The sequence below is a fragment of the Paramormyrops kingsleyae genome, chromosome 1 (assembly GCF_048594095.1).
Source record: "Paramormyrops kingsleyae isolate MSU_618 chromosome 1, PKINGS_0.4, whole genome shotgun sequence".
NCBI classification, from domain to species: Eukaryota; Metazoa; Chordata; class Actinopteri; order Osteoglossiformes; family Mormyridae; genus Paramormyrops; species Paramormyrops kingsleyae.
In genome coordinates this window covers 12,105,326-12,122,878 of record NC_132797.1, presented here as the reverse complement: position 1 = coordinate 12,122,878, position 17,553 = coordinate 12,105,326, and the positions used below count along the sequence as shown (strand labels likewise).

The 17,553-nt window shown below is 41.7% G+C and overlaps 1 protein-coding gene across 1 annotated transcript; it reads left to right on the top strand.

The window, feature by feature from the left end:
- The first annotated feature begins 149 nt into the window (after positions 1–149).
- Positions 150–16,277, top strand: slco1d1 (solute carrier organic anion transporter family, member 1D1). The gene is made up of 15 exons (XM_023816779.2): positions 150–591; positions 1,060–1,116; positions 4,622–4,763; positions 4,961–5,093; positions 5,284–5,396; positions 5,903–6,049; positions 6,301–6,399; positions 8,583–8,846; positions 10,522–10,686; positions 10,848–11,043; positions 11,560–11,725; positions 12,306–12,493; positions 12,636–12,700; positions 13,499–13,616; positions 14,073–16,277. The coding sequence occupies exons 2-15, from the start codon at positions 1,069–1,071 to the stop codon at positions 14,302–14,304; spliced, it is 2,076 nt and encodes a 691-aa protein (XP_023672547.1). The 5' UTR covers positions 150–591; positions 1,060–1,068; the 3' UTR covers positions 14,305–16,277.
- Positions 16,278–17,553: the final 1,276 nt, after the last annotated feature.

The window sequence follows — 17,553 nt, the reverse complement described above, 5'->3', positions numbered from 1 at the left end:
TGTCATTAAATACTCGTGGCTGACAGCTAAGTTTCTAATCTCCATTCCCATTGGACAGTTTTCAACAACTACCAGAGCAATTAATAATCCTTGTCCACTGTTGTCTGCCCCTTGATATCGTTTTTCTCCCCCCACTGTTGAGTAGCAAAACCCCCCAAAATGTGTGTCTGCTCTCATTAATCTTGTCACGCCACCAATCAGGTATGTTATCAGATCTGGCTCTTCCCATCATGCTCTTGTCTTAGAGTTGACTGCATTTCAAGGATCAGTAGAATAGACTTGCAAAGTGAAAGGAGTTACAGAAGTTCATTTCCATTACAGGTCAGTGTATGTGTGTTTAAATGTGGTACCAGGACGTGTCCAGCCAGAAGTTCGACCTGAGTGAGGTTCCGGTGAGGCTGGTCAGTCTCGTCGCATTCGGATCACCTTATCTCCCATTTGGCATAAGCTGCTGTTGACACAATGAATGAACTTGAGCTGTGGGTTACTGATTAGAGCTGCCTTTATGAGGTGCCTTAAATAAGGCCAAGACCAAAGTCTCTTTTGGAAGCTCTCCATCACTCAGTCGTCAACGAGTCTGTTGGAGCTCAGGTAAAATCCAGTCATTTTTCAGTATCTTTTGTTAAAGATATTTATATTTATCTTTAAAGTCTTGTGCTTCCCATGCAGCTGCTGGCAGCTGCACCTTCCAGAACACGGTTGTGGTCCTGCTCATTGTTACCACACTGTAATCTACCGTGTTTCATCTGTTTTTCTGACATTTTGACTGTTGAGCTTAATTGAGGACCTCTGGTGGTGTAGTTGCTTTCAGAGACACTGGAGCACGTGTGTTTACTAGTCATGTTCTGAAATTAAAATGAATGATTCAGAAATTAAAGTAAACATTTACATTAATGAGATATAGCATCTGTTTTGCTGTATTTTACAACTTAAATGCAGCTTGCTCACAGTGATTGACAAAAACGTGAAGATCTTTTATGTCCAGCATTCAAGAGATTTTAAATCAAACTTGGGTATTTTTGCTGTTATGTTATTGATATTTTTGTATTGTAACTACAGCTGATCAACATGGTGGCAGATACCAAATCGCCCGACACTTGCTGTTCAAAACTCAAGGTCAGCCCCTTCCACTCACCCATTATTCATTCGCACTTGGGATAATCCAATGCAACAGTTTCCGCGTCACCCTTTCTCATTAGATCAAGGGTTAATTGTCAAACAGAAATTGTGTCTACTGCAAGGAAATGAAGCACTGCTACAGGATATTGCCCTTTGGCGACCGATTCTTGTTCACTTTTCACCTCCTTGCTCATTTCTGTTAAATTTCTCAGGAACACGTCACACTGTCTGTGAGTGAGTCCGACAATAAAGGATGAAAATAATTAAGATTGGTTTAGAGAGTGTATGCCGACCTCGTGCAGCAGCAGAGCTGAGCCTTACGCTGATTTTAGTAAACATATACTGGTTAATCTTGAAAAGGAACGATCATTAAAATTGCAAACCTTGCTAAGTATCGTTTCTTGTGATAGCGTAAAAATGTTTTAGAGCAATTTATTGATAGCCACCATCCATTGAACCTTATCGAGGGGAACTCCTCGTACTTGCTGAATTTTATCTCCAAGATTTCGAAATACTGGTTTTGTATTGCGAAACAGCGTTGCTCTTCAAGAACTGTCAAAATATCATATACCGCATCACTTCCAAGCTGTATGATGGCATGAACAATTAAATAGCACCCAAGCCTTATCTCGATCCAGATGATTATCATGGTCCTTGCCAGGGCCAGATTAAAATATTCACTGCTTCTGGGGAAGAGCACACATGACATCACATCCAAAAGAAACACGGCTGATTGGATATTAAATCACATTAACTTGTTAAAAGTCTGGGACTGGGGAGTGGCTTATTTGGGCTTGTTCTGCCTGGTGCCCCGCAAGGACGTGATGCCACTGGACATGTGCCCAAATGCCCATATGGGTAGTCTGGGCCAGGTCCTTCAGATGTGACAATTGCACGTGCACATTATGTGATGTCGATATTAAAATCACATATCATGCAATGAAAATATTTTAACACTAAACCCAGTTTTTAAACCATTCCATTTCCTGGTAATACTCCATATGAATAAGAGAATGTCGCTCCAGTATCCACATATAGCTGTGATCGGAAGGGCTGGTGAATGTCTGATGATTCACAGCTTTCTCCCTTTGTTAGGCTGACAGTAATCAGATCCCAACTCAGACACCATTGCATTCTTTTTTATTAATAACCTACCACGAATGCCACACAAATGGAGGATTGGTAATGAAATGAACGCAAAAGCTATCCAAGTCTGGACCCGATTATTGTTAATATATTTTATTGTTAATACGTGTTCCTATTGCCAATGAACTGACGTTATATAATCATCTGATGGTAGAACGTAGTGTTTTAAAAGACTTTTCCCTTTGCATAGCTTCCAGTGGCTTTTGGGCAAGATTTTCGTTACTATTTGCTCAGACCCAAATTTTTAAAAAGGTGAATAGTTTGCTCCAAGACATAGACAGCTGATGTACTGTATTGGTACTGCAGGTTGGTTAAAACTGTCCTCTTAAGAACAGTCCTCGATAGTTTTAAGTCATTCACCTCTAAGCATTTTCTTATGGATGCAGAAATTTGAGTCATCCTTGTCGGTTGTATAACCCTCCAGCTTGTGGGAAATAATCCAGTTTGCATATTTATGTGGTTTGCGACCAGCCTTGCTCTCTGTTTTTATCTATAGGTAAGTGCCCCTCAGGGATAACTGTGCCAAATGGCATTTCATTGATTTGTTGATCTTTACCTGAGGAATTCTGTGTCTTTACAACACTCAGGGGATACCCTTTGACACAAGACCAATCAAACTGGCCTTTAATGATTAACTTTCTTCTGTGGTTGTGTCTCCTTTCCCCTGCTGCTGTTCAGGCACAAATGGCCACTATAAGTTGTTTGGTATCATTGTACCTTACATACTTCTATTTTCTAGAGTGTGTCACATTAACTTACATCTTAGGCTGCCAAAATCTATCTGGGTGATACTGAATGCGTAATGGAGAGCTGCTTGTGTAGCTTGCTGATTTGGGCCCTTGGGGGATGTTCATATTTACTGAAGTTTTTCAGGGGAGCGTGTTTGTGGAAATACGTAGAAACGCAGTCCACATCACTTACTGAAAGGCAGTAAATAGAGAAAAGGAAATGCAATAGAAGGATAAAAGTGTAAGATGCCCTAGCTGATAAAGAGAATATTGTTGGAAGTGTGAAAATGACTCGTGATAGAATATCCATTAAATGAGCCTTTGACTATGTATTATGTACAATTCCAGTCAAAAGTTTTTGCAAACCACAAGTATTTCATTTATTTCAGAAACTGCAGATTTATTATTCTTATTAAACACTGGAAAGTTGAGTGAACAACTGTAAATGAAAATATGTCAAAACAAGTTTCCTTTATAACATGGAAAGAGTATGTAACAGTGCATGTCTATTAACTGCTGTGTGGTGATGGCAGAGTCACATTCTAGGCTGTCCTTTAACTTTAAATGCACTAGTTTACTGTCTCATCCCATGAAACAGAGCAGTATTTAATGTCCCTTGTAGAAAAGAATGCCTTGAATTTTCTCTGCTGTTATAACTGCTAGAGGAGGTTACTTTGACGAATCAAAGATATGACATTTTCTTGTTAATATAGGTAGTCAAATGGTCGACATACTGTACATTAATTTGTTAGCAAAGAATATTTAGTGTATTTTTAGTGAATGTTAAGTGAGTGACATGCAAATGTATAAAATCTGTGTGTGGAAAAACGTTTCACTGGTAGTGTACTCAAGAACCTTAACAGTTTGCTGTAACCCATCAGAACAGGGAAGCCAAGAAAACAGACTAGTCACTCGTGAAATGTAGCAGCTCATATTCATCTGTCTTGTGATACTGTAGCACAGGGGTTTCCAACTCCGGTCCTGGAGAGCTACTATTCAGTAGGTTTTCTATCCTACTTGGCTTCTGATGAGCCACATCTGGCCCTGTATTTACCTGAGAACAGGTGTGGCTCATCAGAAGCCAGGTAGGATTGAAAACCTACTGGATAGTAGCCCTCCAGGACCGGAGTAGGTGACCCCTGCTGTAGCACTTGAAAAAAGAGAGCGGTAACAGGGAATCCAACCAGAAACTATCTTCATTCAAAGGCAGGCTTTCAGGGACAAGTTCAGATAAACATTGCTCTTTTAAAAATGAGGCACACACCAGAGAAGGCCACCCACTTCCCAATATGGGGCTCACCTTGTTAATCGGAATATAACGCAAATTCACAGTGACCCTTCTAATGGACAATTTACTATCTTTAACCTGAGTGACCTAGAACACTTATATAAACTCTTTAAAATTAACCAACCATTTATTTACCAAAGAACTAAACCTTTTTATGAGCTTTAAAACTAATAAACCGATTAACTACAAAGCATGCTGGGTAGCTGCACTATATTGTAATATAAATTGGAGAAGGAGGAGTTATTATAAGGATTGAATTCTTCGCTAACAGAATTTTATGGAATTTGATTTCGCTGGCACCTTAAGCACTAGGATAATGCTCTGTGATGTCTCCCGCCAGCTGTTCCTGGTGTCCCTGTCCTTCGTCTTCTTCGCCAAAGCCTTCCAGGGGAGTTACATGAAGAGCTCTATCACCCAGATCGAGAGGCGTTTCGACATCCCCAGCTCGGTGATAGGCGTGATTGACGGGAGCTTTGAGATAGGTGAGCATGCCGGTCATCTAGCTGCATGTCCGGAAATGTCGGTAAATAATGCTGCTGGTTTTTCAATGACGCATTTAATCCAGATTTTTGTTTGGTGCATGCAAAAAATCTATTGTCCATTTAGCGCTAATTAGTGTTTCCAAGATAATACTCTCAGCGTTGCGTCTTCTGCGCTATCTCTGGTCTTGTGCCCTCAGGTAATCTGCTGGTTATTGCATTTGTCAGCTACTTTGGTGCTAAACTCCACCGACCACGGCTGATCGCCATCGGATGTCTGATTATGGCCTTAGGGTCCTTTTTAACCGCTCTACCTCATTTCTTCCAGGGCAGGTAAATGATGACCTCACCCACACCCTACACCTCAAACCAATAACTTACACTGCCTAAGCCCCATGTTCCACTCTACACTCCACTGTACCAATTTCCTAGATGCAATAAAATTGTTTCCATTCTCATTTTTTTTTATGTCTTCTGATATTCATTTGGGGGGGTCGGGGAACGTTTTATTTGGTGTACGCAGGTATAAGTATGAAACAACTATTTCACATTCTTTCGAGTCCAATTCTACTGAGAACATCCTCCCATGCATGGCCGGTCAGACTGGGGCAGAGGATTCAGCAGAGACCAAAGCAGGTACGCTCCAACCCCAAAGTGTCTTAGGCACATTACTACAAAAGTTGTTGTAAATATTGAGTTGACTAATCATGGGATATTCCAAGAAATAAACGCACAGAGTTCATTGAGACAAGCCAGGAGTGCAGGAAGTAAACAATGAGTGAGTAACAACCTGTGGTCTTTGTACTCATGGGCATTTACATGCCTAGGGAATATATTCTGACAGAAACTGAATGGTGAACACACAACAGAGGTTTGTAACTGAGTAAAAATATGTATAATATAAAAAAATGAACTAAGGATGGAAAAAAATAAAGAAATAAGGAGCAGGAAAATAAGATTTTTAAAATATCCTGTCGTTTTTTTCTGTTGTCATCTGAATTGCCGAGCCCAGAGAAATAAATGTATAAAGTTGAGAGTAACCAGAAGAAATGATCTATAGAGACAATCTCCCCACATGCCCCCCCCCCCCCCCATGATAACTGATTTCAATGATGCAGCCCACATTGTCTTTCCCCTATCAGCATGCGAGAGGGAGTCTGGCTCCCCCATGTGGATTTATGTCTTCCTGGGTAATATGCTGCGTGGGATCGGAGAGACGCCCATCATGCCCCTGGGAGTCTCCTACCTGGATGACTTTGCCCGCGAGGAAAACGCGGCCTTTTACCTTTGTAAGAAAAAATATGGAACAAAAATAAATGTGAAAGAGAAGTCCGTACATGCTAAAATAAGAACAATACGGGTGTGTGTTCTCTCTGTTTCTCTTTGAACTTAGGAAGTTCTCTGATCCACCGAGAGGCTTTGTGCTCCTGTGGTTTATATGCTGTGCTTCTGTTTCCTAAAGCGATTCCACCAAAACAGTAAAAGTGACCCGAGTTTAGGGATTTAAGTGGGCTTTGCATCTCCCCCCTCTTCTCTACAGCTTGCGTGCAGACCATCGGCATCTTGGGACCTATGTTTGGGTTCATGCTGGGCTCTTTATGTGCCACACTTTACGTTGACGTCGGCGCTGTGGATTTAGGTAACCAACTTTCTCCATGTGTCCAAATTTGAAGACTTTTTCATAAAAAAATACAAACCTTGACTTAACCTTGAGCAGTAATATCACCAGCATCTGTAACTGGAAGCGTCAGTCTGAACTAACCTTAAAAGTTTGATATCTTAGTCTGTTAAACTGGGAATTTTATATTTAAATGGCATCTAATTTTATTATTACAACACAGGTTTTTTTTGTGTAGTCTGCTTTCCTACTCTGCTGTTTGTCTTCAGGCCATGGGGGCCAACTTGAGCTCAAAGATGAAATTTGAGGTCAGGGACGAAGGTTGTGACCTGTCATCCATATATTAGTCTGTTCCTTCCTTTTGCTTAGGAAGCTACCACATCAATCCTGGGGCAACTTGAAAATTAAGCTTTCTAGAATTTGGTTTATGTTGTAGACACCTTGAGAGTCTTATATTGATTGCTTGAAATTCTCTGTGATTAATAGGAGCTCTAGTACAAAATAATAGATATTGATATTTACTCAGAGGTGTAACAACAGGATAAGTAGCGCAGGCAATTGATTGGGGCCCCACGCTGGGAGGGCCCCCCCGAGGTGGCCAATTACTCAGAACAATACAACGACAAATCCACTTTATTTGTGAATTCTGTTTTTTGCCAAAGTTAAAATAAAGGATTTGTGTTTATTCAATTCAATTCATTTTTGTATAGTGCATTTTCACAACATTATATTGTCTCAAGTGCTTTACATTCCTTTATTAAATTCTCTTTGTTGAAATTATAAATTTAGATTTCACAGTAATATAAACAAATTTTACCGTGTTGGGGGAGGGGGAGTTGGAGCGCCCCATGGATAACATGGATAGTTAACACCTGGATAACTTTTTACTTAATATTGTTTATGGGACTACTATGTAGTCATTATTAAATCAAATGTTGAGTAAGAGTATAATGAATATGTTAATTAAGCATCTTTAGTTTTGTATTTTTGTTTTGGAATAAAATTCCAAAGTTTCAGAAAGTATGTATTTATTCCAAGTTATCATAGGAGCATCAGTATTCAGAAGCATAGCCAAAACTCAGTCAGTAGGAGGACAAAAGAGTGACACTAGTGTTGTAGTTCTCGAGACCGGTCTCGAGACCAATTTTTTGTGGTCTCGGTCTTGTCTTGGTCTCGACTCTATTTGGTCTCGGTCTTGTCTTGGTCTCGACTCTATTTGGTCTCGGTCTTGTCTTGGTCTCGGACATAGCGGTCTCGATGGGATGGGGAAAAAAAGAGAAAACTGCGCATCTTCACAGAACAGTATCATTATTTATTACGCGCCTCAATTCAAATGCAACCAGTCAGATGCATCCATTTCAAAAACGTTACATTTTATACATTTTCTCCACGGACACTGCCAGTGCTTCACAGTCCACAAACATCATACACATCGTATCATACATCGGCAAAAAAATGTCCGAAAATGTCCACGAAGTCTATAGCATAGTTATAATTCAAATAAATTAGGTATTTTACATTGATTAGAAAGCACGGTCTTGGTGGTGCAAGTCAATCTGGAGGCTCATTCTCTTCAATTCAAAGCAAAGGATCATTACATAGCTGTATTCATAGCTTACCCGAGGCCTCTGTCCCTGGTATAAGAGACTTAATATGAACATCTTTCTGGTACATCCCATCTCTTTCCCTTGACGAGGTCTGATAAAATGGTTATAGAAGAGGATTGCTGAGAATATTATTTTCCATCAGGTCTCGTAACTATGACAAATGTGGGAGATTTTAAATGAGAGACATATGGACATACGGACAATATAATTGAAAAGATAACATGAATTTGATTTAACGAGTAATGACACTTTACAGCAATGCCTTTTTTCTCTACAGTTGATCTGGGTAATGTGATGTCGATTCTAGCCCTAGTCTGTTTTCGATCTTGGTTTTGGTCTTGGTCTCGACCAGTCTTGGTCTTGGTCTCGCCTTAGTGTGTCTTGGTCTTGGTCTTGGTCTTGGTTTTGGTACCCTCAAGTCTCGGCAGTGTCTTGGTCTTGATACCCTCCGGTCTCGGCAATGTCTTGGTCTCGGTTTAGGCGGTCTTGACTACAACACTAAGTGACACCCTAGGCTTAAGGCTGGAAGACGAGTGGCGATGCGTCGGCACGTTTGGTAAAACCCTATGCCCAGTGACATGTTGTTTGTGCTTACAGAGACCGTGTCCATCAATCACAAGGACTCCCGCTGGGTGGGTGCCTGGTGGCTGGGTTTCCTGGTTACTGCGGCTGTCATGCTTCTGGCTGGGATCCCCTTCTGGTTCCTGCCCAGATCCCTCCCCAAGCAGGGTGAAGGGAAGACCAAGGACAAGGCCAAGGATGAGCAGAGTGCGGCCCAACAGGAGTGCTTTATTGTAGAGGAGAAGAGCGATACGGACCACGAGAAGCCATGCCTGGTGCACCTGTCTGAACTGGCCAAAGGTCTGTGATTTCACATTCTTTATTAGGGATGTAACGATACGAAAAACTCACTGTACGATAATACTGTGATAAAATGTCCACGATAGGATAATTATCACGATATTAAAAAGGGAAAAAACTCTTAATAATTAATAATCAACATGTTTATTTATATCGAATTAGTTCTTCCTTTTAACATAAAGTGCTTCTGCTTTTATTAGTGAAATATCCAGCTATGACCTTAAGCCTTTGCCAGAACTTAGCAGTAATTGTCCTTTGCAATGAATGACTGAACAATGCATGTAATTATAAAACAAAAACAAGGAGTCAGTAGTTCCTTTATAAAATATTAATTATTACTGCAGCAACTGGATCTTTTAATCAAAACACAATCTGAAATTCTGAAGTAGTGTTTTCTGCCATTTTTCCGCCGGATTTGTTGTCACTGCGTGAAATATAGGCCACGCCCATACTTACTAACACACTAAATAATGTGTGAAAACAGTCCACGTGTAACACTTATGAACCTTTTTGGGTCCACTTAGTAGTGTTACTGGCCAGTTCAAGGTTCGATGGGAGTGGTGGGGGAAAAGATAATGACACCTCAAAATTTAAGATTAAGATTAAGATTAAGAAGAACTTTATTTATCCCGAGGGAAATTCTTTTGTCATACACATGCTCAGTGCAGTAAGAGAGACAGAGATATACATACAATATAAGAAATAGGAATATATATATCTAAGAAAAAAGAAATACAATATATACAATAAGAATGTTACTTTACAATAATAATTTAGAACAGCAACCTTTAATAAATATTAATTGTAGAATGTCATGCCCCGATCGTCCGCTCCTCTCGTGTGCCACGCCCCCTCGTTAACCCCATTTGGATTCCCCGTGTTTACCAGCTGTTCCTGATTGTTGTCAATTAGTCCATTGTATTTAGTCCGCGTTTCCGTTTGTTTCCCCAGTCCGGTCATTGTAGTGTTATGCCGTTTTCTGTCCTGTCTGCCTCTCCGAATGTCAATTAAAACCCTTACTCCGGATTCCTCGTCTTCGTCGCCCGCTTCCTTGGTCCGTGCTCGGCACGGTCATGACATAGAACATGAAGAATCGTGAATAAATTTACATACATTTTCATTTAAATGGAAAAAAGTAAATCTACCTCTTTATAAAGTATGGATTTAAATATTGTTTGTTTTAGGTTCTGACTCCAGTGGTTAAATCAGTTATTCCTAGTTAATCCTAAATCTAAATCTAGTTATATCCAAGTTCAGTTTTGCTAATTTTTGACCGCACAGATCGTATAAAATAATTATTTTGTATTTATTTATAATCCCCCAAATGAATAAGTCCTTATTTAAATTCTCTATCCAGTATCTTTAGCACCTACTTATCTATCCTTTAAATCAGTAACCTCCCCCCACATTGCAGTGCATGTGTGCAGTGCTGGTCTAATGCAGTGCATTAGACCAACGTACAACATCCTGGAAATCTAACTTTAAGAAAGACGTGTTATGTTTGTTGTTACATCCCTATTCTTTATTCACGCCGCCTCACACAACCTTAGCCTGACACAGTGATCAAGAAAACCTGAACAAACAGTGGATTGTTTTGTGCATCACAGGCTTGGTGCATCACTGTTAGTTTCTCTGTAAACACTCACCAGACGAATGTGTCCCCATCATCTCCCAGACTTCCTGCCTTCTTTGAAGAGGCTCTTCAGCAATAGCGTCTTCTGTCTGCTCTTGGTGGTGGCTGTGGTGCAAGTCAATAGCTTCATAGGGATGATCACCTTTAAACCCAAATTCATGGAGCAAGTTTATGGTCAAGCACCCTCAAGGGCCATTTTTATGATTGGTGAGTTGTCTAATTGGTTCCTTGAGGTTTCAAGGAATAACACATTTAATCTGTCACCGTAATGTTATTGACTTCATGGGGAATTATCTCTATATGTAAGCATTGTCAACATATGGCACATGCAAGGCAGTATGTATCTTTCCATCCTTTCCTTCTGCCAGGCATCATGAATCTACCTGCAGTGGCCTTGGGGATGATTACAGGCGGCTTTGTGATGAAGAAATTCAAGCTGAGCATTTTGGGGGCAGCGAAGGTGGCCATCTGCAGCTCGCTCTGCTCGTTCCTCACTTCCCTCTTGCAGTACTTCCTGCAGTGTGGCAATGCACAAGTGGCTGGTCTAACAGTCTCCTACCAGGGGTAAGTGCTTGAGGTCACTTGGAAACCAAGAACCCACTGGAGTCCTGCTCTTACTGGCCAGGGGATCTTGTTATTTTGCAAATGATTGACAATTCTGACTAAAGAAAAGCTGTGTGACAGGGCTGTATACGGAGGCAGGTCCACAGGGGCACGGGCCCCAGCTGTAACCTGATTGGCCCTCGGTATGCCTCCTCTCCTGTCACTCAGTAATTCAAAACTTATCATTGGCTAATAACAAGATTGGCACCTCTTTATGAATTATGACCTCTCTTTTGTACCCCACCTTAAAAAAATCCCAGAATCCCCCCCTGCTGATCAACCATTTGCAGGTCAAATTAAGTTAAAATGTCAACAACATAACCCATCGATCTCTCGTACTGCTTATCCAGTACAGAGTATCTTAGCAACAAATTACCACGATAATACTGCTGTGTCTGATGCATCACTAAGAGCTGTGGCTGGGAGTTCTGGGGAGGTGCCTGTTCCCTTGTACTGACTCACACTCTCCTTTGCCAGACTGAAGAATGTCTCCTACTACCAGGAGAACCTGCTGTCCCAGTGCAACCTGGGCTGCTCCTGTTCACTGAAGCACTGGGACCCTGTGTGCGGACCAAACGGCATCACCTACGTCTCCCCCTGCCTGGCTGGCTGTCAGACCTCCACCAGAGTGGGCAAGGAAATGGTGAGTCCCCCCATGTCATTTCTGTTAATTATGCAAAGTCCATCCATCATCCATCATTCATCCATCCATCCATCCACCATTTCCTGTAACCTCTTGTTCTTTGCAGGGTCCTGAGTGGTCCAGAGCATATTAATTAAGCAAAGTATATATATAAAAAAAAAAGTTTCTAAATATTTAGCTCAGCATGCAAGTCATTCCTGCTTCTTTCTTTTTATGAATTCTCTGGTAAACAGGCACATATACATGCTCAGAGGCCCTACGATGGTGTTGTGGACTGTAGGGGGCGTTAAGTCCATGCATTAAATATCCATCTGATTATTGTGGATTTTCATTGGGGCAACTGTCATATTGACCTGTCGTCAAGTTTTCTGCTCATTTGAAACGTACAGTCATGCCTTTTTATGCTTTATTTGCACTCCTCGTACAACGGGACTGTGTAAGGTTGGCTTTGTGGTTGATTTCGTTGCGTGTTTGGGTTTGTGTATGAAGGGACAGCAATAAGGCCCAGTCACTAGCGTGGTTTCCATATCAAGGAGCTGTTTGCACGCATAATGTGCTTCTGAATATGTTTTTCTCTTAGGTGTTTCACAACTGCACTTGTGTGGGGGCTGAGTGGCCCCTCCCCACCGCAAATACCTCAGTTGTCCTGGGACAGTGTCCGCGGCCCGCAGACTGTGACCACATGTTCAAGTACTACATGGCGGTGACTGTGCTGGGGGCCTTCCTGATTGCCTGTGGAGCGACGCCCGGTTACATGGTCTTTCTCAGGTCAGCATATAGCTGAGGGTCTCGTGTCGCGCCCCCTGCTTAGAGGGTTGTGGTGGGGGCACTTATCTGTCTGGTGCAGTTACCAAACCATGAGCAGCGGACTGCTCAGAACTTGACCACTGTTTCCGTTGGGTGTGTGCAGGTCAGTTCCTCCAGAATTGAAGGCGCTGGCCCTCGGCATACACACCCTCATCATCCGATCTCTTGGTAAGAACCGTTGGAGTAACTTGCTCTTATATATCAATCAGCAGGGTTTGTTTGATGATTATGTGCAGAAAATAGATGTAAACTCTCCAACTCAGTGTTTCCTACAATACTACTGAAAAGTCTGGACATACCTACTGAAAATCATTCGTTTCTTAACAATATTGACCCTATTCGCACCTTGAAGTTATGTAGTAAGAATTATCTTATGAAGAAGGAAAGAGATTCTTCATATAGAGAATGTTGTGACAGGTGACCTGGCCTCCACAATCCCCAGACCTAAACCCTATAGAGTTGGTTTGGGATGACTTTGATTGAAGAATAAGAGCAAAGTCACCCAGCTGTGCCCGGAACTTGTGGAAACTCCTTCAGGACTCTCGGAGAAGCATTCCAGGTGGCTACATCTCAAAGCTGTTTGAAAGAATGGCAAGAGTCTGCGTCAAAGCAGAAGGGCTGTTTTGAAGAATCTAAAATTTCGGAAATTTTTCAGAATTTTTTTTCAGAAATTAGTGTTGAACACTTATCAAAGTCATTGCAGTATTTCCTATGTATTATTTGCTGCCGAGGCCCTGTACTATAAGGTGAATGACAGTTAAAATCGAGACAAATGCATTAAAGGTGGTGTGTCCAGATTTCTGACTGGCACTGTATATATCAAACAGTACAGTTTCTTTGATAATCATGTTCAGAAAATAAAGGCAGCTCCCCAAAGTTGGTGTTCCTTAGCTGCTGCTGCCGGTGCTGTGAAGGCTGTCTGCTGGGATAATAAGCTGCCAGGCGCTGAGTGGGTCTTTCTCGCAGGTGGAATCCCGTCCCCCATTTACTTCGGGGCATTGATTGACAGGACGTGCCTGAAATGGGGCACCAAACGGTGCGGCGGGCGGGGGGCCTGCAGGCTCTACGACTCAGACGCGTTCAGGTGAGCGTCGCCCGGCCATCGGTGTGAAGCTCCCTGACCCACATGATCTCGCTCCAATACAGCTTCACTGGAAGCTCATCCTAGCTGTACCTGCTGTCTTGGGGGGGGGGGGCACCTGGGGAAGCTGTGCTGGGCCCAGGCCCAGAGGAGTGCCCGGGTTTGAGGGGCTCTGCATCTTGGGGGCCCAGCTTAAGTCATTTTTGCCCAACAATTATGCGTGTCAGGCCTGCTTCTGCCTAGTCAGCTTGACAATGTGTTTGTAGTCTGCTATTTGCCTCACTTGTACGTCGTTTTGTACACAAATGTCTGCTAAATAAAGTAAACGTACATGTATGATGGTGGTGAGATCAGCCAGCCCAGGACCAGCTACAAGGTTCTCCTGTCCTGTGCTTCTGCTACACGGCTCTGACTCATCCGCCACGGCGTAAGTATTATAATTTGTCTGTCACAATGCAGGATGACCTTCCTGGGCCTGATCTACGGGCTGTACACCCTGTCCTACGTGCTCTCGGGCTTCATGTACGTCAGGCTGTCCCGCAGGCAGAAGAAGCTCGCCCTTCGGGACCAGGCCAAAGCCATGGAGATGGAAGTCAACGGATTGAGCCGGGATGATGGGGACACAGTTTCCAAGGGGACCACCTGCGAGGGGAGCAAGCAGGGTGTGGACGGCACAGAGAGCAGCACGTGAACCTTGGGCGTGTGGGATCAGTGCTCTCTTCCACACCCAGAATCTCCCAGTTTCTGTCCAGTTTCTCTCACTGCCACTGTGGTAATATATCCATGTTACATTCTGACTTCTATCGCATTTTCATGCTATTTACGTTTAATTTGAACAGTTCTGGAACAGTCTGGAAGGCTAATAACACACGCGTTTGTGCTGTCACCCAGATCGTCCTCATACTGTCACCCTGTACCTTCCCCAGATGTCAAAAATCCAAAATCTGTGTAGCTCACTGACATTTAGGTCAGATAGGAATAGACAGAGCACATAGTTGGATGGGTTGCATAAACTGCCATCCGTCAAAACTCATTCTAACTAAATCCCTGAATTCCTGTAAAGCCTATGGATTGAAACAAGCATATATATTATCAAACAGCATAAGAGTCCTATATGGAACATCAGGTTTTCTCCACATCTCTCTGTACATAGGTTGGATGCATTATGTAAGGTCATCATTCTAATTATTTTATTTTGATTTTCATTTTTTTTTACTACATGTCTCAGCCAGAATGAGAGAATAGGTCTATGCTTGAATGAATGAATGAATGAATGAATGAATTACCTTCATAATTCATTCACAGAATGTTCAGTGCACGTTCATCATGCATTCATAAAACATTCATAAGCGACATGTAATTTTACGTTAACAGCTTTAATATACATTATAAACATTATAATCATATAATGTTTGTTATTAATGTATATTAAAGCTGTTAAGGTATGTTAATATGTTTAGGTATACTTACATGCTGTTTATGAATGCATTATAAATGCATTATGAAGGTGTACTGAATGTTCTATGAATGAATAATGAATGAATTATGAAGGTACAGTTAATGTAAAGCGTTACTGAGAATAGCCTATGAATTCTGCACACTACTGATATTATACAATGCCAGTCAAATATTTGGACGCACCTGCTGAAAATCATTTGTATAACGACCCTAAGCACACCTCAAGGTTATGTGATAAGTATTATCTCATGAACAAGGGAAGAGAGAGCATCCTGAGACCGGTGACCTGGCCTCTACAATCCTCCAACCTAAACCCTATACAGGTGGTTTGGGATGAGTTGGATCAAAGAGTTAGAGCAAGGTAGTCAACTTGTGCCCAGAATTTGTGGAAACTCCTTCAGGACTGTTGGAGAAGCATTCCAGGGGGCTACAGGAGTCTGCAATGCTGTCATCGAAGCAAAAGGGGGCTATTTTGAAGAGTCTGAGACACTTTGAAATGTTAAACATGTCTGTTGATCTTTGCAATATGTGACAGCTAATATAGAAAGAAGTGCATTAGAAGCAGGTGTATGCAGAATTTTAGCTAGAACTGTATGTCTAGGTGACATTGACGCATTTTACAGTGTTAATGTTGGCTTTTACAGTACATATGATTGGTTGACTTGAATAACAACCTCAGCCTTAATCCTGTGAAAGGTGATGGAAATTTATAAAGGACTATCTAAAAAATGATTTTAAATAAAGGCACTTATATGAAACAGAAGAGATCCGTAGAAAAATATAGCCACCTATAGTATCATTATATTGCAATTGTGTATATTTTTTAAAAATCTAAGAGAATACCTTGCTGTAATGCTTTTACACTACTGTCACTGCATGCCTGGGTATTATTTAATTTTTTATTAAGAGTGTATATGTTGCTGGTTTCTCAATCTGGCAGATTGTGTTTATTGACAGCTATACTCCATACCCAATGTTACAAATGACTCTCTTTGCTAAGTTAGCTGTTCTTCTGTCTCCCTGTTGCACGTGTGTTCCTGTTGAATCCCTCTGTACACTCAGAAAGCTGTAATGATGCAGAACGGACAGTAGGGTGTGCCAAAATGCTGCCGATTATTGTCCAGGAGCTCCACCAGCGGTCATGGCAAAGTCATCACAGACAGCAGTTACAATAAATAAATGCGGCTAGAACAATAAAAAAGAAAACAATCTATCAATACAACTAAATTTAATTATTAAAAATGTTTTTCTATAAATCTAAACCACTGTTGCCCAATTCAACTCAATTATTTATTACCCATCCTGAAAGTGAGCTTATGACTGTTATTTGAATATATTCCTTTCTGTTGATTTACTACATAAAATGTATTCGTACCACAGGCTGTTATTTAGGTAGGCAGCCTCCTTAAAATGTGTGCAAAAAAACACCCAGTCAGTTATCAGTTATATTTCACAGCAGATCAGAGCAGGAATGTGGTATACTTAAATCTTAATCCTAAAACCGCCTTGAGGACAAAGATAGCAGTGTGACAAATCGGTTGGCCCACGTACTGGTTAATATAGTAATAATTCATTCTTCCCAACTAGGAACAACCCACTTAGTTTTATCTATTAATGCATATCGGACTTAGGCAGTTCTAGATCAAGATTCCACCCCTTTTGTCTCAACCCCCCTGAAAATAACTTTTCTAAAACCATTCGGTGATTTGTCTTGTTTTTTTGTAGTACCCTGACTCGGCAAGCTTTATCGCGGGGACCCCTCCCCTGCACTGGAAATTTAACAGTGGAACGGGGGGTGTCCCAAATTTCTTCAGGGAGCTGGACACCCCTAAGGGTCAAATCCTAGTATCGCCAAAGATATAGAACTCTGTGGACTGTTTAAATGGACCATAACATCTGCTGCGGAAACATAAGGGTACAGTTTAAGGCCAAAATACATGCACACTGCTATTAATTAGAGGAATTGGCTAATTAATCCACACCTATTGCTGACATAGGTGTTTAATTAAGCGCACTGTCACGCAATGTCCTGCAATAAACATTAGCAGCGGTACGGGTGGCTGTACAGGAGAGGGTAGTGACTCTCCACTTGGCACCATCATTATAGTGCCATCTTTGCAACAAGTCAGTTCACTACATTTCTGGCCTGCTGGAGCTGCCCTGGTCAGCTGAAAGTGAAATAATAAAGGTCAGAACATCTGGGGGCAAGTTCAGTTCCAAAGCGGCAGGCTGCACACGCTGACGTGAAAGGGACCTGATCACCCAAGAAGAACATCCCACCCGCTACATTGCAACGTCTGATGAAAAACCTTCTATAACGCGTAGATGTTATTACAGCAACAATGTGGCAACCAACTTCAGACTGAGACCCTTGGATTCAAATTGAGATGCTTGACAGGTTGGTGTCCACATACTAGTGTTGCTTTCCAAAGCACAGGCAACGGATAGACATCTTTCATTTCCTTTTATTGCATCACAAATG

Bases quoted from the DNA above. Each gene is read 5' to 3' on its own strand.
- slco1d1 (XM_023816779.2), top strand. From the start codon at position 1,069: ATGGTGGCAGATACCAAATCGCCCGACACTTGCTGTTCAAAACTCAAG. The intron at 5,094-5,283 runs GTAAATGATGAC...TGGTGTACGCAG, and splicing joins CCTCATTTCTTCCAGGGCAG to GTATAAGTATGAAACAACTA. The intron at 13,617-14,072 runs GTGAGCGTCGCC...GTCACAATGCAG, and splicing joins TACGACTCAGACGCGTTCAG to GATGACCTTCCTGGGCCTGA.